This window comes from Rhinoderma darwinii, chromosome 1, assembly GCF_050947455.1.
Source record: "Rhinoderma darwinii isolate aRhiDar2 chromosome 1, aRhiDar2.hap1, whole genome shotgun sequence".
In the NCBI taxonomy this organism is placed as follows: Eukaryota; Metazoa; Chordata; class Amphibia; order Anura; family Rhinodermatidae; genus Rhinoderma; species Rhinoderma darwinii.
In genome coordinates this window covers 634,663,022-634,686,707 of record NC_134687.1, presented here as the reverse complement: position 1 = coordinate 634,686,707, position 23,686 = coordinate 634,663,022, and the positions used below count along the sequence as shown (strand labels likewise).

Sequence of the window (23,686 nt, the reverse complement as noted above, 5' to 3'; positions counted from 1 at the left end):
CACAGGTGAAGACCCTCCACTTACTACTCATGATCCCGAAGGTGCACTCCACGAAGCGTCGTGCCCAGCTCAGCCTCATGTTGAAGACTCTCTTCCGGGCATCCAGTCCCATTCGTGGGTTTGGGCGCAGCAGGTTGTTCATCAGCGGAAAAGCCTCATCCCCCTACCATGACTAAAGGGAATGGATGCGTGGTACCCGGAAGAGGTCTTAGGGGGGGGCAGAGTCACCTGATCTACCAGCATTCGCTGTCCGAATGTCGATGTCAGTAGCGCCAGGGAGTCCCCAGTACTGCCATAGGCGCCAACTTCAATAGCAACAAACTTATACGACGCATCAGCCACCGCCATCAGGGCCACAGAAAAGTACTTCTTGTAATTTGGAGTAATGTGATCCTGAGTGCGGTGGCTGCTGCACACGTATGTGCTTACTGTCGACGGCACCTATGCAGTTTGGTAAATGGGCTGTAAGTGCTGCCAGATCACGTGGCATGTACTCCTCACAATTTCGGAGATGTTAGATTTACCAACCCGGAATTGGAGGTGCAGAGATGCGTAACTCTCCCCAGTTGCCAAAAATCTGAAAAAGAGAGCGAGAAAGAGAATAAAATTAGTACAAGGAGCAATCACGTATATACAAGCCTATCTTCACCATACCCACTAATATCATACAAATTTAATCGATGGTCAAGAAGCAAATGTTTTTGTTTTGTTTGTTTTTTAAAAACTCACCGCAATGTGAAAAGCAGCCTATCCGTTGGAGAGATGGCCCTACTCATGGTGGTGTCCTGCCGCATCAGATGGCACTGCAGGGTCCCATCCAGTCGAGCAAATGCGCTCATAGGCGATCGAATGAAATCTAAAAACTTCTCAGGATAGCTGTAAAGAAAAAAATCACAATGGATTAAGCATTTTTAAGTTTCAATTAAGTTTTTCCATTCACGACTATCAGACAGCCATAACAGCCCCCCCCCCTGTAGACCGTGTCACAACCCACTTGTGGATAGTGAACCCAACCTACCCCTTGTAAATAGCGCCATACAGACCCACTGTAGATAGCGCCATACAGCCACACCACCCAAATAAAAAATAAAAAACATTATACTCACCTAGGCGATGAACGAAGCTGATCCACAACATCAACGACAACGGGAACCTGGCATAGACCGGCGTGATGCATTGATGGCATCACGCTGGCCGGCGCAGGGATTCTGTCTCTGCGCATGATAAAGAATGCATTACAAACATGGCCTCTAGCCTATGGCAGAGCAGGGAGATTCCTCCCTGCTATACCATACTTTTCAATAGTATCTGCGTCCAAGGACGCAGATACTATTCAATGTAGTGTGGCCATATCCGATGCTAGCGGCGTCTCCGGGCATGGGGGGCCTGTGCTGGAGGACGGCACTGGCACCCTCATGCCGTGTGCCCCGTAGCAGCTGATATGGTTGCTACAGTGCTAGTCACAACCCTGCTAACGGCCTGGATGCCGTGGATGCTATAAATCATGCCATCTAGTGGTTAAATGGACAGGATCATAGTTCTCCCTGTTCACATTTTTGTACCGTTGCAACTACAATAAATAGAAAAACTCACCATCGTATTTCTGCTTACAGATGTCCAATGTCTCCCCTCTGTGGCTGCAGTTCATTAATGGGGTGTACCCAATAACAATGGTGCCGTTCTCTCCGTTGTTCTTCCTCCTGTGAAAAATAAAGTGTTGAACAGGAATGAATGCTTAGTCTAAATTTTGCTAATAGAGGGTAGAAAAAGTGTTGGTCAAAACTTGCCGACGCACAACGTTGATCACCACCTTCATGAGGAGGCGCACATCACGCCTCACCTTTATTCGTGGCTGTGGTAAGGCCACACTGCTGCGCTGTTCAGCATTTTGGTCCAAAGTAGCAGTTTCTCCTTTCTATAGCAGTACTGTGTATAAAATGGCGCCTAGGAGAAGACTGTGTGGAGTTTTAGCCCTCTTGGGAAGTTCAGCCTTCCTGAGTGATGTCTTAAAAAAACCGCGTCTCAAAACCGTGTCAAAATCCGCGTCCCCTGTAAAAAAAACGCTCAGGAAAAAACGGAACTAATTTTACAGGCGGAATTTCCACCTACAAAAAAGCTCTGTGAACCCAGCCTAACACTGAAAGAAGGAAGGGGGAGAGTAGATTACATTAGCCCGTCAAGAAAAGATGACTGACTGTTTTCAGTTAGGAGCAGCGGCACAGCCAGTTATCTACAGGAGCTGCACAGACTCTACAGCAGAAAAATGATAGGACATGTTTAATGCAGTCTATTTCTATTTTTTTTCCCCGAGGGACTCCGTGATGAAATATTTTTATTTTAATGCCATTTTTTTCAAAAGGGTGTGGTCACACGTAGCAGATTTTGTTGCAGACTGAAAATCTGAATGTGATTGTTTCTCCAGCAGGTGCATTAATTTCTGCAAGTTTCATTCAGATGAATGGAACCTGTTTTTTAGTTGCAGAAAGTTTTTGCAACAAAATCTACCGCGTGTGACTGCATCCAAATGCAGCATGCTCTGGGTGTTGGTGTTTTTGCTGGCATTTTCCCACTTTGGGACATGTGAATGTAAAAAACACATTAAATGTATTGTTTTTTGTGTGTGAAGAAAACCTAAGGCTATAGGCTAAGGCTAGCACCACAGTGCCCACTGTAGCTAGCCCCCTGCACAATGCCCATGTAGCTAGCATCCTGCACAGTGCCCATGTAGCTAGCACCCCACACCCCTCACCTGCCATGGATTCCACTCTGTGAGGAGCCCCTTTCATCACTGTCAATATATCAGGTCAATATAAGATCCTCATTATAGTTCTATATTTAATATGAGGCTGGAGACAAGAATCGAGGAACTTTTTTTAATGGCACCATTTAATTTACCATATAATGTACTGAAAAAAATTCCTTTATGGCTTTTACAGCACTTGGGAGAGACCGCCTCCTTCCGGACAGGAAACCAGAAATTGCTTTAAAATGGGTAACACTCCCATTTACCTCAGTTTCTGTTTCTTGTCCATAGGACACATTGAGGCATATGGGGTTTCTTTGGAATTGCAAAACTTGCAGGCCCCTTAGCTTCAACAGTGGTATTTCCCATGTGTATGGAGCTTACATTTCCGGCAAAAGACTCCACCAGGAACCACTGAGTGCATGGAGTCACTCTCCTTTTTCTCCCTACTGCCGATTGTAGCATCCCTTTCCCGGTGATTGGTTCCAGGCAAGCTTTTCTTACCTGAATGGCATCTGAAGATCACTGGAGAGTGTTCCTAGCGTGCACTAGTCCCGTGGGCTGCATGTATTCCAGTAGGCCTGGTCTGAAGGAAGAGGCAGACATCTGGCCCTATTTTCAAGACCGGCAAGTACTAGAAATGCCGGATCACTATAAAGCATAAGACACGTGCCAGAAGTGCCTCTGAGGGATGTCTGTGCACGCCACAATTGTCAAGGAGGAAGAAAGTATCCATTGGTTTTTGGGTTTTGATTTTAAGGCGTTCACATTGCGTTACAAAAGAAATGTTAACTTTTTATTCTGCGGGTCAACATTATGGCGATACCAAATATAGATAAATTGTTTTGTTGTTTTTTTTCTTGACCACTTTTACAAAAGAAAAACACTATGTTAAAAGAAAATGGTATGTTGGCTTCATCATTTGCAGCCTTCCTCTTTTTTTTTTTTTTTTTGCGGATCCATAAATTCGGATTCCACTATGGACCCTATTGCGGACACCGTGCTGTATATGCGGATAACTTGCGGGTGACTACGGATCCGTGTTTGCGGACAGTAAAAACCATTACAGTCGTGTTCATAAGGTCTTAGATAGGAAATAAATAATCTCTTCAGCAGCACTATATTCATGGGGTGACGTACAGGGGAACAAGGAGGGTGGGGAGGGGTCTCAGAGATGCCAGGAGGGATTTGATTGGTGGTGATGTAACCCTGTAGGTCATAGGAAGTCAGTCTCACAGGGAAGAGTGACCCTCCATCGACACATGAGAGCATGGTCTATTTTGGTAGTTAGACTGAGATCACATGACACAGCTGCCCATAATTACAGGGTTCTAAATGTATGGATGCAACTGAGGTGGGAAGAAACAAATAACACTGCTAGAATATTGCTGGTGAGTTAGCATGATATGTGCAAAAACAAAATTGCCGAACTGCTTCCTTAAGTGGCCAGAATAATAGTTATCTCGATCCCGGCTGTTAGAGCAGGGTGTCAGCTGTTTTATACAGCTGACGCCCACTGTATATAGAGAGGGCTCCTGAGCCCGATTCACACTTCCCCATCCGACTTCCGCCATGCAATTGTGGCAGATGTCGGAAAGGGGTTGAGAAGCTTTTAAAGTGGATTTATAGATATTCTTTTTTTTGTTTGTATGGATTACACTTAAAAAGTAAAAAAACAATCTTCCAGATCCATAATTATTAGGAAGCATCTATTTTACATTTAATTGTTGTACATACAAAGACATTTCAGTGATGATCACCTGCACTCAGAGGTCACTTCATTAGGTCCAACTTTTCAGTTCTTGATAGGACCCTCTTTCCCTTTAGTACAGCCTGAATTCCTAGTGGACTGGATACAACAAGGTGCTGAAAACCTTTATTACAGATTCTGATTGATAACCTCTCACTGTTTATTCCACTACATCCTGAAAGGTGTTCTATAAAATTGAGATCTGGTGACTGTTCAGACATTAGGATATACAGACCTCATTGTCCTGTCCGTGAATTCAGCCTAAGATGTTTTTTTTTAGCTAATGACACAATATCTTATTAAATGTAGACTGTGGCCATGATTGGGCTTCATTCACATCTGCGTCAGGGCTACGTTCAGGCTTTCCGTCAAAGCTTTCTGTCATGGTTCTTCCTGTTCATGGGTTCCCCTGACGGAAAGCTCTGATGAAACGCCTGAATGGAGCTCTGACGCAGTTAAACAATTAGTGTATAGGTGATTTAACATTGTTCTAATTTTTTTTATTTTTTTCACGAGTCAGGAAATATTATAAATTAGATTCTAATTTATAATATTTCCCAGTGCTGGTCACTAGATGGCGCAATTCCCAAAATTGCAGCATTGCATGTGGTAAAGCAACCACATTGCTTTATGCTGCAAAATTTGGGAAAACTCACTCGCTCTAGTGAGCTCTCAGAATCCCCCCCCCCCCTCCTTTATCCTGGCTAGTGCCGGGAGAAACGAGGGGATTGAACGGTCAAACCTCCTACACTGTGCGTAGCCATTTTTTGAGCGAACACACAGTGTAGTAGGTTAACATACACTAGTAAACACACACTAAAACACGAACATACACAGAAATCACTTACCTACTCCAGTCGCCGCCGCTCACTCCGGTCCGTCCGCTCTGTCTGCTACCGCCGCTCCAAGTGCACAAGTCCGGAAGCCGCGACCGGAAGTAGTAATCTTACTGTCCGGCCGCGACTTCGGGTCTACAGGAAAATGGCGCCGGACGGCGCACATTTCAACTTGGACTGTGTGGGAGCGGCGCATGCGCCGTTCCCACACAGACGGCGTACACCATAGTGGATGGAACGGGCCCCGTTCGCATTCACTATGGGACTGTAGCTGCTGTACTCCATGTCTGTATGTGTCGTTAATCGACACATACAGAAATGGAGAAGAAAATGGCAGCCCCCATAGGGAAGAAAAAGTAAAAAAAAGTAAAACACAAACACACAAATAAATACAAAAGTTTTTAATAAAGCACTAAAATCAAACTGATGTAAAAAAAAATTTTTTTGTGACACTGTTCCTTTAAGTTGTTGTGTTAAAGTGATTCCCAATTGGTAGTGAAGGGCCAAATGTGTTGGCAGAGGACAGGCTCCATTGCCCAGATAAGTTTATGCTTTTAATATTTTTGAGTTTTATTAAGTCAAGTTTTGTTATAAAAGTGGTGACTGGATGTAGATCAAATCTGTGCTTGATTATGTTTTAAAGTATTCTACTGGGCTTCATGAGGCAGGAATCGCAATATTTGTGGCACTTTTCCTTGCAGTTTTTTTTAACCAAAGCCATCGATGGATTCAATCAGAATGGCTTATCCTGCTGCATCCACATCTAAAAAAAAAATGCACCGGAAACTGCATGTGTGTTTCCAGCCCGATAGGAATGCTATAGTGTTTGCTTTATGGTTTGAAAAATAAAATTATGAAATCCATTTTTAATCCTAACAGAAAATTCCTGTAAGAACTGTGAGGAAAACTTCATGTCATTTCTAAAGTATAAGGTCAAAGATGAAGCTGTCATGCAGCAGTCTTCAGGAGAAAACCTCACTACCTTTACCGTACATCAAGGACTTCACAGTACAGATCTATCATATAATTCCCCTAATCATGAGGAACCTTCTCCTGACCAATCACAGATTGTTACTACAGCTCAGAAAGGAGGTAAAAGTTTTCAATGTGGTAAACCGTTCACAAAAAGCGCAGGTCATTTTACGTGCCGAGTAACTCACACAGGGGAAAAGCTATATTCATGTTCAGAATGTGGGAAATGTTTTAAATATAAATCGCTTCTTCTTACACATGAGAGAATTCACACAGGGGAGAAACCATATTCATGTTCAGAATGTGGGAAATGTTTTACTGATAAATCAAGCCTTATTATACATCAGAGAATTCACACCGGAGAGAAACCATATACATGTTCAGAATGTGGGAAATGTTTTAGAGAAAAGTCAAATCTGGTTATACATGAGAGAATTCACACAGGAGAGAAGCCGTATTCATGTTCAGAATGTGGGAAATGTTTTACGGATAAATCAAATCTTGTTAAACATGAAAGAAGTCACACAGAAAAGAAACCGTATTCATGTCCAGAATGTGAGAAATGTTTTAAAGATAAACCAAGTCTTGTTAGACATGTGAGAATTCACACAGGAGAGAAGCCGTATTCATGTTCTGAATGTGGGAAATGTTTTACAGATAAAACAGGTCTTGTTAAACATCAGAGAATTCACACAGGAGAGAAACCATATCCATGTTCAGAATGTGGGAAGTGCTTTAAAGATAGAACAAGTCTTGTTATACACGAGAAAAGTCACACAGGAGAGAAGCCATATTCATGTTCAAAATGTGGGAAATGGTTTATATATAAATCAGGCCTTGTCAAACATCATAGAATTCACACAAGATTGAAACCATATTTATGTTTTAAATGTGGGAAATGTTTTAAAGATAAATCGCATCTTCTTATACATGAGAGAATTCACACAGGGGCGAAACCATATTCATGTTCAGAATGTGGGAAATGTTTTACAAATAAATCGGATCTTGTTAAACATGAGAGAAGTCACACAGGAGAGAAACCATATTCATGTTTAGAATGTGGGAAATGTTTTACTGATAAATCAAGCCTTATTATACATCAGAGAATTCACACAGGAGAGAAACCATATTCATGTTCAGAATGTGGGAGATATTTTAAAGATAAATCGAGTTTTGATATACATGAAAGAAGTCGCACCGGGGAGAAGCCGTATTTATGTTCAGAATGTGGGAAATGTTTTGTTACAAAATCAAATCTTATTACACATCAGAGAATTCACACCGGAGAGAAACCATATACATGTTCAGAATGTGGGAAATGTTTTAGAGAGAAGTCAAATCTGGTTATACATGAGAGAATTCACACAGGAGAGAAGCCGTATTCATGTTCAGAATGTGGGAAATGTTTTACGGATAAATCAAATCTTGTTAAACATGAAAGAAGTCACACAGAAAAGAAACCGTATTCATGTCCAGAATGTGAGAAATGTTTTAAAGATAAACCAAGTCTTGTTAGACATGTGAGAATTCACACAGGAGAGAAGCCGTATTCATGTTCTGAATGTGGCAAATGCTTTACAGATAAAACAGGTCTTGTTAAGCATCAGAGAATTCACACAGGAGAGAAACCATATCCATGTTCAGAATGTGGGAAGTGCTTTAAAGATAGAACAAGTCTTGTTATACACGAGAAAAGTCACACAGGAGAGAAGCCATATTCATGTTCAAAATGTGGGAAATGGTTTATATATAAATCAGGCCTTGTCAAACATCATAGAATTCACACAGGATTGAAACCATATTTATGTTTGAAATGTGGGAAATGTTTTAAAGATAAATCGCATCTTCTTATACATGAGAGAATTCACACTGGGGAGAAACTATATTCATGTTCAGAATGTGGGAAATGTTTTACAAATAAATCGCATCTTCTTATACATGAGAGAATTCACACAGGGGAGAAACCATATTCATGTTCAGAATGTGGGAAATGTTTTACAATTAAATCGAATCTTGTTAAACATGGGAGAAGTCACACAGGAGAGAAACCATATTCATGTTCAGAATGTGGCAAATGTTTTAGAGATAAATCGAGTATTGTTAGACATCAGAAAACTCACACAGGAGGTAATCCATTTTCATGTTCAGAATGTGGGAAATATTTTAAAGATAAATTGAGTTTTGCTATACATGAAAGAAGTCACACCGGGGAGAAGCCGTATTTATGTTCTGAATGTGGGAAATGTTTTAAAGATAAATCAAGTCTTGTTAGACATGTGAGAAGTCACACAGGAGAGAAGCGAAGTCACACAGGAGAGAAGCCGTATGCATGTTCTGAATGTGGGAAATGCTATACAGATAAAACAGGTCTTGTTAAACATCAGAGAAGTCACACAGGAGAGAAACCATATCCATGTTCTGAATGTGGGAAATGCTTTACAGATAAAACAGGTCTTGTTAAACATCAGAGAAGTCACACAGGAGAGAAACCCTATCCATGTTCAGAATGTGGGAAATGCTTAAAAAATAAATCAAGTCTTGTTATACACATGAGACGTCACACAGGAGAGAAGCCATATTCATGTTCAAAATGTGGGAAAAGTTTTATACAAAAAACAAGTCTTATTAAACACGTGAGAAGTCACACAGAAGAGAAGCCATATTAATGTTTAGAATGTTGGACATTAATTCATCTCCAAGTAGCAACAACACCCCTTCCCTTCCACACTTCCTTTACTTCGCTTTCAGCATTTGACCTAATAACAAGTGAAATCTTGGCTCCTCTCCTTCTCGACCTACTACCTGCATTAGCGACTCTATTCTCTTGCACCTTGTCCAGCCTATTTTCCCAGCAGTCCATGCCCACCTTGCTAACATTTTTAGCCCCTCTCCTAGTATCTTTCCCTCTTTTTAATCCCTTAAAAATTAATCATTTATTTTTCTGTTGACATAGCTGTGTGAGGGCTTTTATTTTGCGGGGCCAGCTGTTGTTTTTATTGGCACCAATTTGGGGTACATGCAACGTTTCAATCACTTTTTATTCTATGTTTTTTGGAGGTGAGGTGACCAAAAAACAGCAATTCTGACATTTATTAAGGTGTACACTGGGGGATAAAGAATGTTCTAATAGTTCAGACTTTTACGGACGCGGCGATGGGCAGACAGAGTGGGTTTTCTCATCTAAAGGCTTAGATGACATGGTCGCTACAGATTGTGGCATCTAATTGGTTAAACTGAGATTGGAGTTTATGGAGCCGGTTCAGCCTGGAGGTCCTACTTTTGCCCAATCAGCTATTTCTCTGCTTACTTTCTTTTGGACTCCTTACAATCTTGTTTTCGCACTGTACAGAAGTTGTCCTTACCAAAGTCTGAAATTATTTCTTGATGGTTAAATCTAACTAACTACTTTCTACTGATTCCTCTGGATCTCTGTATCGTTTGACACTGTAGACCACCAACTCCTACTGAGTATAATCCACTCTATTGCTTTAAATGAAGTTGTTACCACAGATATTTATGGCATATCCACAAGACCCACACCTTTTTCCTAAAACTGGGTGTTCCGTGGAACATAAACAGAAAAAAAAGTATAATGGAAAGATTTGCATGTCTTCCATGTTTTGGACCTTCTAGTTCTGTCTTACAAATACTGATGCAAAATACTTACCAAACTACACAAGTGTGAATGAGGTTGTTTTTGCCAAAGGGGAAGTGTCAGGTATTTAAACCACAAAAGGAAATGGTAGATCTGTGCATTTATTTATTTTTTAAACAAAATATTGCAATTACAATTTGTCTTTTTTTATTTTTTTTATTTTCTTTTCACTTTTGTTGTTTTAATTCCATTATCTTTATATACTGTTAAAATGAAAATAAAATATTGATCCGTATGACCACAGATGTTAAAAAAAAAAAAAAAAAGCTTACACCAGGTCCTATTTCTTTTAGACTGTGATCAGAGCCCTAGACACTACAGGCACCATAAACATGTCATTTTGATTTAATCTAAAATTACTTTGATGTTCTAGTTTACACATTAAAAAACAGTGTTACCATTTTAATTAGATAATTTTTATTGACCTATGTACATGGTCGTTTCAGTTCATAGGGTCCATCCATGAGATGTCTGAAGGTGCCTAGGAATCAAACTATTTTTTTTAAATGCCCCCTTTTCGAGCTGTATCAAGTGGTTGACTTTCTGTTCACTGCTGTTTCTTATGTGAAATCCGTCAGAAAGCGGTTGGGCGGGTCTCAATGTGCTGTCATACAACAGTTGCAATAAAATGTAAGTGAACCATTTGGCATAACCTGGATTTCTGCGTTGATTACTAATAAAATGTGACCTGATAGATTGTGTTTGTCTATAATTGTGACTTCACTAACAAACTAATATAATAGTACAAACAGTTGTAGTGTTTGTCTTTTAGTGTGGGGAGAAAAAGTAAGTGTACTTGTTAGTTTTATAAACCGTTGGTTCCCCATTAGTAGCAATCACCTCCACTAAATGTTTCTTGTAGCTGTAAATTAGATTTTCGCAACGTTGAAGAGGAATTTTGGACCACTGCGCCCTGCAAATATGTTTCAGTTCATGAATATTTCTGGGATGCCTTGCATGCACAGCCCTCTTCAGGTCATGCCACAGCATCTCGACATGGTTAAGGTCAGGTCAAAGGATTGCCCTTTGAACTTTCGGAGGACGCCCACTTCTAGGGCTAGCAGCAATAGTCCTAAATTTTCATTATTTGTAGCCAATTTGTCTAACCATGGATTGATGTACACCCATATCTTTAGCAATGCTTTTGTATCCTTTTCATGCCTCTCTATAACACGTATTTTAAAAGTTGTTTTGCCTTGAGGCATGGTTCACACTAACAAATCTTTCTTGCGAAGAACAGATTAGTCAGCGCTCAGGCTTTGTGTACCTTTGAACAGAAATTGGGGGCGGGTCTTAGGCTGTTCAGGCGCGCTCCAGTGCACAGCATTGCCAGAGAAGATTGTGAGTCTGTAAGCCTTTATGTCCTCTAGTCAGTTTCCCTGTATGCAAATTTAATATATGATCCCACAGCAAAAAATCAAGTAAGCAAGTATTCTTAGATGTTTCCGTATGAATCCACATTAGAATGGGAAAATCAAACGATCTGAGCGAATTCGAACGTTATAAATGCAAATACTAGATGGGACTAGTATTTTAAAAAATTTCCAACCTTGTAGGGTTTTTTTCGTGCAAGGGTGTCGAGATTATACCGAGAATGGTGGAGAATGTGGTCGAGGAAAAACATCCAGCAGAAGGGGATTCTGTGGACGTCAACAACCTGTCAAAGGAAGAGGGCAGAAGAGAATGTCAAGAATCGTTCTGACGAACAGGCTGTGCACAGTCAAGCAAATTGCAGCTGAAAAAAATTCTGGTACTCCAACTAATGTACCCAAATGCACTACTTGTCATTCCTCAGCATGGATGACCAGTCTGAATGCCATTGCTGTCTAAGCTGAACAGAACGCAAGACCCAAGTGGGCAAAAGAGCATAAAAATTGGATCAATGAGAATTGGAAAAACATAACCTGTCAGATGAATCCAGATTTCTGTGGCACCATACTGATGGGAGGGTAATCATTTGGGAATCGATGAACCCTTCCAGTCAGCTGGCAACAGATCAGGCTAACAGAAGTAGAGTAATGGTGTGGGAAAGGTTTTTCTGGCATACCCTGTGTCCTCTGATACATGTGGATGGACGGTTGAACAGTAGGACTTGCCTAAGCATTGTGGCCGATCAGGTTCATCCTTTCATGGCCGCTGTTTACCCTATGGGAGAAGGACACTTTAGCAGCAACTGTGTGAAGTTATCCAGTCCGTATGGACGAATATTCCCGTAGAACAGTTTCAACACCTAGTGGAATATATGCCACGATGAATTACTGCTTTTCTAAAGGAGGTTCTAAGTGCTACTAGATTGGAGGTCATTAATAAAGTGTCTATTTAGTGTATTTTTTTCATTCCCAGTAATCGCTTCTCTTCCCTGTCAAAACGTATACATACAGACAGCATAAATATGCCTAATATATAAAAAGAAAATAAAAAAGGGCAAAAAAATAAAGGACCCTAGGACAAGAGGGATATTAGGCTAAATATTTGAACATATTGTACATGACCCCAATCAAATAATATTAATGTAGAATACTGATAAAGTAATAATAGTATACATATCAACATCCATTTGTGCATACACTCCTCAACATTGAAATTGCAACACAAGAAGGAAAAGTTTTTGGAATTGTGGAAAGTACAGGATTGATAACATGTTAATAACATGCAAGTGATAAAAAAAATGGAAGCAAAATATTCCAAGCATCTTGATTTATTCAGTATCGAGTATGTGCGCCACTCACTTACATGGTTGTCTGAGGAATGTTATGCCACGCTGAATGCACTTGGGCACGCAAATCATCAAGTTTGGCTTCTGGCAGTTCCCTTTGCAATTGCCGACCAATAGTTTTTCGAGATATAGAAAAAAGCTTCTTGTTTCGGCCGCTTCCGTGTAGCAAGATTTTCGTTCACTCCAGACCCGTTTTTTGATAAAAAAAATATATTTTATTTTCACTTGACGTAAGTGACAACTTGTAAAACATAAAGGATAAAAGAATAAAATGTGTGTGGGCTGCAACGCGTTTCAACGCCGGACCGGCGTCTTCGTCAGGCGGGTAAAAAAGATATGCTGTAGATGTGTATATATATATATATATAGACATGTTTGTGGTAATGCTAATTGCACTAATTAGGGTGGAGCTTCGAAGAAAAAACAGCCAAAAAACAAAGGCGGGTCAGGGTTCAAAGGTATAAGGTTTAGGCATGCGTTATATAAACAATTAAAAAAGTTAATATAAAGGAAAATTCGACATTTCGAACAACAACATATAGAAAACAATGGTCTATACACAAAAAACATAGTATATTATCGAAGATATATCGATGACCTGTTCTTTATATGACCCCTAGAAGAAGCCAGAATGCTGGCGAAACGCGCGTCGGGTGCTCATTTCTTTTAACTGTCCTTGGTGTAACACATGGCTTGGGTTGCCTCCTCAAGCTAATCGATTGATTTTTTGCTATCGCTCTCCACAATATCTGGCTGACAGCTGATAGCCTACAGCGCGACTGTGCTGCTAGCGCGGCACACCTAGCTGTCGTAACACGAGCGGCTGGTGTGTTATTTTCCCAGCCGCCGCTCCTGTCTGACCGCCGGTCTATTTGCTGCGCGGCTCCCTCTATGCTGCCCACTCCGTTTTAATACGGGAACAGGGCTACATGCTTTAATTCAGGTCCACTCACAGTGGACCTGTACTTTGGTATAGAATCTGTGCCGCGTCTCAGCTGACAACTGGGCGCGGGCACATTCAGGGAACCACAGCTAATCTCCACGCTGCCGCCCTGATACACAGGGACAGCGGCGTGAGAGTACAGCTGTATGCTGATCATTCACACACACTGCGGCTGACATGCACGGAGGTGCGTTGGGATACTCACTCTGACTCACAGCATGTCATGCTCTGCAGGAGACTGCAGGCACGAGTGGCTCTTATGTATCCAACCCGTGCAATCCAAATACATGATACCGCTACTTCACATTGTAACCACTGTTTGTTTATAATAAAACGTTGCTCTTCAAACAGTCTGTTACACCATAACATTATTATTATGGTTTCCAACACTCCATAGCAGTGCAGTCTCGGGCTGTAATTTGTGCACTTGCTCCAGCGCATTAGATACATAGCTATAAGGCGCTGCTTGCAGGCTCCTGTTCACACTACATTGCAGTGCAGCCAATTAGTGGTGCAGCAGGCTATTATTGTTTAATCCTGCGCTACCACCACTCTATAATTTACAACTGTTTTGCAAGCTCAGCACTTTATTTGTTCTTCGTATGAACACTTTTGACACAATTAAATTCATTATATCCCAATTTATATAGCCTAGGTATGCGAGTTTGGGGATCACTCGCACATACCTCTTACACCAAGGATTTTTACAATTTATCTCTATTTTAATGCATATTAATAAAAGTTAAATATTATTTCAGATCATATACTTTCTCCCTTTCCCTTCCCTCATACATACAGCTATACTGAGTGGTGCACACCAATGTGATCTGTCTATAATATTGTGTGATAGGTGGTCTTCCACACTTTGCTACCTGTTCTTTATATGGGCTGGCACCCCAGAGGAAGCTGCTAATTTCATAAATTATTTAAACATCAATGAATGGGGAATACAATTCACCCCCAGTACATCGAAACAAGAAATCGTTTTTTTAGATCTAACAATTGGCCACATGTACAATAAATTTGTCATCAAAACTCATTTTAAAAATGTAGATAAAAACAGCTTTTTAAATTTCAAGAGTGCTCATTATAAAAAATGGACCATTAACATTCCTCACAGTCAATACAGGAGGATCAGGAAAAACTGTTTATCAGCAAAAGTATACATAGATCAATCAAAGATTCTGAAAGAAAGATTTGAAGAAAAAGGCTACCCCCAGAAACTAATTAAACATGCCTACCAAAGACACCTGGCTACTACACAAAACGCTTGCCTTGAAGTAAAAGAAAAAAAACACTAAAGGAAGAAAATACACTATACTCCAATACAGACATTGTACACAAAAAATATTCTAGCAATTTCCTAACCACATATAATTATGATCACAAAATGATCAGAAACTCTTTAAACAAACACTGGGGGATACTACAGAGCGACCCAATCCTAAATAAAATCATCCCAAAAAAAACAGTGATCACCTTCCGTAGAGGAAGAACAATAAAAAATATCATAGCACCAAGTAGACTAAGAGCAAAAACTCATAATTCTAACACTGACTTTCTTGAAAAACCTATAGGGATTTTCAAATGTGCCAAAAAAAAACTGTTTATGCTGCCAGAGCATCAGTGCTGGAAAGAAGGAAATTATGTCAAATATAACTAATGAGAAATTTCAAATCCATTCACACTTGAACTGTGATTCGAATTACGTGATCTATATGATAGAATGTGATTGTGGGCTGCAGTACATAGGGAGAACGACTCAGACACTCCACACCGTTTTAATGCTAAAAAGGGTTTTCTTAAACATAGTTTATCAAGACGTCTACTACAGCATCATCAATCAAACTTTAAAAATATCAAAATTTCACCCATAGAACAAATAGATACAAATACACACAATAGAATCCAAACATTGAATAAAAGAGAATCGTTTTGGATCTTTAAATTTGAATCACTGAGCCCAAACGGACTAAATGAAAAAATAGACTCAGTATAGCTCTTTGAACTAACAACAATACACACATTCCCAAAAAAACAGAACACTCATGAAATTATAACATCACCATCGTCTGTGCTTCTGTCCGGGTATGTTTCAAGATACTCCAAAAGGAAGTTGACAAAAGAAAAAAAGATAAAAAATAAATATAAATAGGATTTTTTTCAAAATAGGACTCCAGAACGAAATTATAATATCACCATTAGAGAGAAACGAAAAACCAGTAAAACATAGACACAAGTAAAGCGGTGTTCACTGAGGCAAAGAAGAAACATGATACTCCAAAAGGATGTTTAAAGTAAAAACATTAATTAGACTGTTCAAACTAAGACACCATAACGAAATCATAATACCCTGACTAGAGAGAAACGAAAAATTTGATAAAATATATATGGAAGCCAAACAGTGTCCCCTAGTACAGAGTAGCAATATGATACTCCAAAAGGAAGGTGTTAATGAAAACACCAAGACAAAGAAGAAACATGATACTCCCAAAGGATGATCAAAGCAAAATCACTAACTAGACTGTTCAAATTTAAGACACCAAAACGAAATTAGAATATTCTGACCAAAGAGAAACAAATTTTTTTTTATAAAATATAGATAGAAGCCAAACAGTGACCCTCAGCACAGAGAAACAATACGATATTCCAAAAGGAAGGTGTTAATGAAAACACTGACGGGACCTTTCATAGGAAGACAGCAAAACGGAGTTAAAATACCCCTGCTAGGGAGATACAAAAAACAGTTCAATATGGACATGGGAAGTAGCCTTTTTCAAGAAACTATATATTTCGATGATCACCTATGTGCCTTTTTTTTCCTTTATATTAACTTTTTAAATTGTTTATATAACGCATGTCTCCACCTTATACCTTTGAACCCTGACGCGCCTTTGTTTTTTTGCGTTTTTTTCTTTGAAGCTCCACCCTAATTAGTACAATTAGCATTACCACAAACATGTCTATATATATATATATATATATATATATATATATATATATACACATCTACAGCATATCTTTTTTACCTGCCTGACGAAGACGCCGGTCCGGCGTTGAAACGCGTTGCAGCCCACACACATTTTATTCTTTTATCCTTTATGTTTTACAAGTTGTCACTTATGTCAAGTGAAAATAAAATATATTTTTTAATCAAAAAACGGGTCTGTAGTGAACGAAAATCTTGCTACACGGAAGCGCCCGAAACAATGAGCTTTTTTCTATATCTCGAAAAACTATTCAAAAGACTACGTCGAGGAAACTCCAGGCTTGGACGTATCCACCGTGGGTCCGCTCCCGAGGCTAGCACAGTGTACCGGAAAGTTTACCAGACGAGCAATTAAGTCAAGTTGTGCTGATGATCCTGCACAACTGAACCAGGTGAGTGGAAAATCATTTCACTGTAAAAAGATATTTCAAGGACAAAATACATCACCCCAGAGGAGCGCCCCTTCTCTTTTTTTATATACCCTTTCCAAGCAATTGCCGACCAATGACATCCCAGATGTTCTCAATGGGAGACAAGTTCGGAGACTCTGCAGGCCATGGTAGCACGTTTAGGCCACACAGGCTGCTTACAGAACCATGAGCAACGTGTGGCTTGGTATTGTCAGGTTAAAATCCACTTCTGGGAAACTTTGGAGAAATGGTTCCACAACCACATCAATGTAACACCGAGCTATTAGTGTACCTGAAATGAAGACTAGAGGGGTCTGGCTACCGTACGCTATGCCACTCCACACCATAATCCTGGGAGTAGGACCAGTGTGAAAGTTCCCTTGTGAAGGCCTCTTCATTTCAACGGTGCCCTCGTTTTACAATATCCGTTTCTTTCAGTGTTCCGCAAACTGTTCTCGGTGTTAGATTTTTATCCCTGCCGACTTTGTCATGCATTTTTTTCCGATAGGTGCGAAGACCACGACAAGCAAGCTTGGAGATAAACCATTTATGGTGCTTCCATTCTTTTGTTTTTCTAGTCATGTCCGTACTGTGTTATCAGCTGTTTCATTTCTTTTAGGCGCTCCCAGGCCACATGTATGTTTAATCGACTATTCCTATGTTTTTTGGGCCGAAAGGCGTATGGAGATTCGTCCAGGGGGAAGACAATTGGATATGTGAAGTGTTCTTGCTTGGTATTCAGGGGCCTGCAATGTGATAAGTGTTGCCCTCTGGTGCTTGTTGTCCATGCTGGGGGCAATAATTTGTGTCCTATGTATATATGTAAACTTAATACTCTGATGTCAGATATAGAACATTTTGCCTCATTCTTCCCAAGTTTATGTTTAGTCTGGTCGGAAGTTGATTCCAAGAGCAGTTTGGCACAGAGCTTGGGACAACAGTGGTGTAGGGCAGGCTAGGAGACCCTTAACGCTCAGCGACGTAATATTCCGTCGCGCTGACAATGCCGTTCGCGCTCAGCCACGGAACATTATGTCGCGGGAGTAACGGCCATTTCGGCCTCTTCCCGACACATGCAGGAGCTGTGACAGCTGCTGTCTCATACAGCAGCTGCCGCAGCTCCTACAGCGGGTACCGATCGCTGTGTCCCTGCTGATTAACCCCTTAAAAGCCGCGTTCAATACCGAACGCGGCTTTTTAGGGGTTAATCTACAAACGCCGGCCTGCTACACGATAGCGGCCGGCGATGGTGACTATGGCAACCGGACACCTAACAATGGCGTCCGGCTATGCCATCGGCTTGCTGTCAGTGAGTAGCTGACAGTTCTAATACACTGCACTACGCATGTAGTGCAGTGTATTAGAATAGCGATCAGGGCCTCCTGTCCTCAAGTCCCCTAGTGGGACAAAGTAATAAAGTTAAAAAAAAAGTAAATAAAAGATGTGTAAAAATAAGAAAATAAAAGTTTTAAAAGTAATAAAAGTAAAAATCCCCCTTTTTCCCTTATCAGTCCTTTATTATTAATAAAAATATATAAACAAACAAATAAACTATACATAATTCGTATCGCCGCGTCCGTAACGACTTGAACTACAAAATTATTTCGTTATTTATCCCGCGCGGTGAACGCCGTAAAAGAAAATAATAATAAACCATACCAGAATCACAATTGTTTGGTCACTTCACCTCCCAAAAAATGGAATAAAAAGAGATTAAAAAATCACATCTGCCTAAAAATGGTCCTGATCGAAACTACAGTTCGTTACGCAAAAAATAAGTCCTCGCACGGATTTATTGATGGAAAAATAAAAAAGTTATGGCTCTTAGAATAAGGTAACACAAAAAGAGAATGATTTTTTATAAAAAGTATTTTATTGTGCAAACGCCATAAGACAGAAAAAAAACTATAAACATATGGTATCGCCGTAATCGTATCGCCACGCAGAATAAAGTGAATGTCATTTATAGCGCACGGTGAACGCTGTAAAATTTTTTTTAGGAAAAAACAATAGTACAATTGCGTTTTTTTTAGTCACCACGCCACTTAAAAATAGAATAAAAACGAATCAAAAAGTCGCATGCACCCCATGAAAACTACAATGAATTCCCCAAGGGGTCTAGTTTCTAAATGGGGTCACTTTTGGGGGGTTTCCACCGTTTTGGCACCACAAGACCTCTTCAAACCGGACATGGTGCCTAATAAAAAGGAGGCCTCAAAATCCACTAGGTGCTCCTTTGCTTCTGAGGCCGGTTCTTCATTCCACTACCACACTAGGACAACATGTGGGATATTTCTCAAAACTGCAGAATCTGGGCAATAAATATTGAGTTGCGTTTCTCTGGTAAAACCTTTTTGTGTTATAAAAAAAAAATGGTATAAAAAGGATTTTCTGACAAAAAAAATAAATATGTAAATTTCACCTCTACTTTGCTCTAAATTCCAGTGAAACACCTAAAGGGTTCATAATCTTTCTAAATGCTGTTGTGAACACTTTGAGGGGTCTAGTTTCTAAAATTGGGTGTTTCATAGGGGTTTCTAATATATGGGCCCCTTAAAGCAACTTCAGAACTCAACTGGAACCTAAAAATAAATAAAAATGAGGCAATACTTTGCTTCTTACATTATACTGATAATGAGCCGTGCCCACCCTGAGATGACCCAAGTTTTGACCGTTTGTATAAACGGAGACCCCTATTAGACCGTTTCAGTGCCCGGTTTTCCCAAGCATTCACCCCCGAGAATTGTATTTCTATTGATGTGTCCTTGGTACATTTTAAAGGGAGGCTTCGATTCCCCCAGTACCTACCGAGTAAGAGGTATGGCGTGAAGATGTATAAGCTGTGTGAGAGTGCATCAGGGTATACCTACAGATTTAGGATATATGAAGGGAAGGACATCAGTATTCAGCCCCCAGAATGCCCCCCTTACTGGGAGTTAATGCAAAAATTGTGTGGGATTTGGTGCACCCACTGCTGGACCAGGGTTACCACCTCTACCAGGATAATTTTTATACCAGCGTCTCACTCTTCAAATGCCTCGCTTCCAGAAGTACTGCAGCATGCGGCACTGCTAGAAGAAATCTGGGAGGCCTCCCTAAGACTCTGCTTGGGAAAACACTCAGAAGGGGTGAGAGCAGGGCACATTCTAGCAGCAACATATTGTGTGTCACGTTCAAGGACAAGAGAGATGTCCTTGTATTGACAACAATACATGGCCACACCAGTACCCATGTACCTGTACGAGGTACCAGTACAGAGACCCCCAAACCAGACTGCTTCCTGGACTACAATAGGTACATGGGAGGGATGGACTTGTCAGATCAAGCCCTGAAGCCCTACAGCGCCATGCGGAAATCGAGGGTGTGGTATATGAAGCTGGCCGTGCACATCATACAGATGGCATTGTATGCGTATGTGCTACGTCGATGTACAGGCCAGAGGGGAACTTTCCTGGAATTTCAAGGGGTGGTTATCAAGAACCTAATCTTTAGGGACCAGGAAGGGGGGGCTCCCAGTAATTCTGGAAGCGAGGCCACACGCATCGCACCAGGGCAACACTTTCCAGGAGAAGTTCCCCAAACTTGCAAGAAGGGAAAAAGTCAAAAGAGGTGCAAAGTCTGTTATAAGAGGGGGATAAGGAAGGACACAATATATCAATGTGACACGGTTCCTGAAAAACTAAGGCTCTGTATGAAAGTGTTTTAAAATGTATCATACATCCCTTGATTTTTAATCTACGCCAGTTTTACTTACCCTGATGCACTCTGCATAGCTTATCCCCCTCATCTTTCCCTTCTGAGCCCTGCTGTGTGCCCAGGCAGCTGATAACAGCCACATGTAGGGTATTGCCATACCCGTGAGAACCCACATTACAGTTTATGGGGTGTATGTCTCCGGTCAAAATGCTCACTACACCTCTAGATGAATGCCTTAAAGGGTGTAGTTTTAAAACGGGGTCACTTCTCGGGGGTTTCAACTGTACTGGTACCTCAGGGGCTTCTGCTAACATGACTGCACCAGAAAATCTCCAGTAGGCCAAATGGTGGTCCTTTCCTTTGGAGCCCTCCAATGGGCCCAAATGGCAGTTTATCACCACAAATGGGGTAATGCCGCACTCAGGACAAATTGGGCAACAAAATGGGGTATTTTGTTCCCTGTGAAAATAAGACATTTTGATAAAAAATGACATCTTATTGGAAAAAATGACTTTTTTCATTTCACAGCCCAATTCAAATAGGTGCTGTGAAAATACTGTGCAGTCAAAATGGTAACAACAGACAACCTAACCAAAACCTCACACCAAGAGATGGCGTATACTGGGGTCCCTTATTGCAAATCAACCTAGAAACGAACCATAAAGGGACATAACCCTTAGAAAAATAGTGTACTCAATAGTATACAAAAGTACAAAAAATCTTTATTGAATATAATGACAAATAATGGAAAAAGAGATATGATACAGCATATACGGAGACATATACAACAGGGTCAGATGAAATAGACCATGAACCAACAGAATCAACCGTCCACTAATGCCCAGATCACGCTCAAATACTAATAAAACAAAATTGTAAGCCCAAGGGTGTAGGGTGATGAATCCCACACATAGTGTAGTACTATCAGTTAGTAAAAACGATATACAAGAAATATTGCCATAGCCTACAAAGTATATGATAGTACATAGGAAGTGCAGCTAAAGGCGTATACAGACAGCATAACGGCTCAAATAGCCAAAGAGATGTGACTGCCAGCAGCTGGACATAATAGCACAATAATATGGAGGCTAAAAAAGCTGAAAAGACATGCACATACCCTGGGACATGGTGAAGAGTGCGAGAGATCAGAGGGATGGATGCCCTCCTCCATGCTACATCCGCCCATTATCCGAAGGTTACAACATCTATACCTGTGGGTCAGTTCCTAAGGCTAAAGCGTATCTGCTCCAATGACAGCAACTTTGAGCGCCAAGCATTGGATCTGACGGCAAGATTTAAGAGTCGTGGTTATAGTCAGAGGGTTATAAAGAGAGGATATCTTAGAGCTAAAAACTCGACTCGTGATGGACTTCTGGTGAGTAGGCCTAAAAAGCATAATACTGATCAGAATGTCAGATTTATCACCATTTTTTATCCTCACTGGACTAAAATCCGTGATATCTTACAAAAGCATTGGCGGGTCCTTCTCACTGATCGAGATCTGGCAGGGATTTTACCTAATTATCCCTCCATTACCTGGAGGCGCTCTAAAAATCTGAGGGACCTCTTGACAGCAAGTCACTATATCCCCAGTGCCCCCCCTAATCCATTTGGGAGCAAGGGCCCTCCCTGGGGTTCTTACAACTGTGGTAAATGCTCTGCTTGCAAATATGTTCCACGTGCCCTCAACTTCTATAGCTCAAATAGAGGGAAAGACTATAAAATTGTCTACAATATTACGTGCAACACAGTAGCCGTGGTATATTTTGCCACTTGCCCCTGTGACCTCATTTATATTGGCATGACCAGTAGGCAATTGAAGGTGCGGGTATTGGAACATGTAAGCAAAATTAAGTCAGCCTCTAATGCTTTGGATGTGGATAAACTCCAGCCTGTTGCGCGACACTTTCGTGAGTTTCACTCTTGCAATCCAAAGGGTTTTGAGGTACGTGGAATCGATAAAATTTCCCTGGGATGCAGAGGTGGGGATGTACGCCTGGCATTACTGAGAAAAGAAATTAAATGGATCACGTTACTCAACACTGTGGCCCCATTTGGTTTAAACGAAGCCACTAGTTTCAGGCCCTTTCTGTAATTTTTTAACCATGCGTGAATTGTATTTCCTCTAGGGTTTTCTTCTTGTTTTTTATATCCTTTTTTTATGTTGCAGTTTATCCTTTTCAGTGAGTGGGTTTATTCTCCTATATACCAGAGAAGATTGTGTATGGTTTTAACTGAAAATCAGAAGTGGAGAAGATTTAGATGTCCTAAATTTTTATATAATAATACTTTTTTTTTGATGTATTATGATTTTTTATATTCTTGCTCGTTATTGTATTTTCTGCATATATGTGTTGAATGCTGTAATGTGGAGTTTTATATACGTATATTTATATTTTATATTGTATTATACAACATTATATTTCTAGTTCTATATTCTTGCAGTATTTTTTATACAATATATTATATATTATATTATTTATTTCTGCTGTTTACTGTATTTATTATCATTGTATTATATTTTGACGGTTTTGCTTATATATATGCTCTTGTATATTTCTATTTATATTTGGATGGATTATATTTATTATCATATATTGTGTTTAATATCACTAGTTCACTTTATATATTTATATATATATTTATTTATATTATTCACTATTTATTTATCACCATTAAATTTTTATTAGTATTGTGCACGTTTTTCCTTATAATAATTCTCTTCACCGTATATTCACTTGCGTACTTTGTTTACTTTATATTACACTATTTTATTACTCTTTATTATATGCGCCGTCTTTATTTATATATATTCTTTCTCCACTCGCTATTATTTAGTAGTTATTATTTTTCCATTATTATATATCCTCTTAATAATTTCTGACCTGCCCTATCTCCATAGTAATTCCCTACTCTGTCATTGTCATTACCTCAGTTCTGTCTCGCTATTTCTGTTGCCTCTCCTGTGGTGTTTGC

General features: G+C 40.1%; 2 protein-coding genes across 5 annotated transcripts in view; one reads left to right on the top strand and one right to left on the bottom strand.

The window, feature by feature from the left end:
- The window catches only part of LOC142654947 (uncharacterized), a 78,333-nt gene extending 67,678 nt beyond the window's left edge, over positions 1-10,655 (top strand). For all 4 annotated transcript variants that reach the window (XM_075828973.1, XM_075829101.1, XM_075828964.1 and 1 more), the window contains one exon: positions 6,209-10,655. In XM_075828973.1, coding sequence (XP_075685088.1) covers positions 6,209-8,967 — 2,759 coding nt within the window. In that variant the 3' untranslated portion in view covers positions 8,968-10,655. The remainder of the gene's footprint in view (positions 1-6,208) is intronic.
- The window catches only part of LOC142654474 (uncharacterized), a 1,458,099-nt gene that overhangs the window by 588,761 nt on the left and 845,652 nt on the right, over positions 1-23,686 (bottom strand).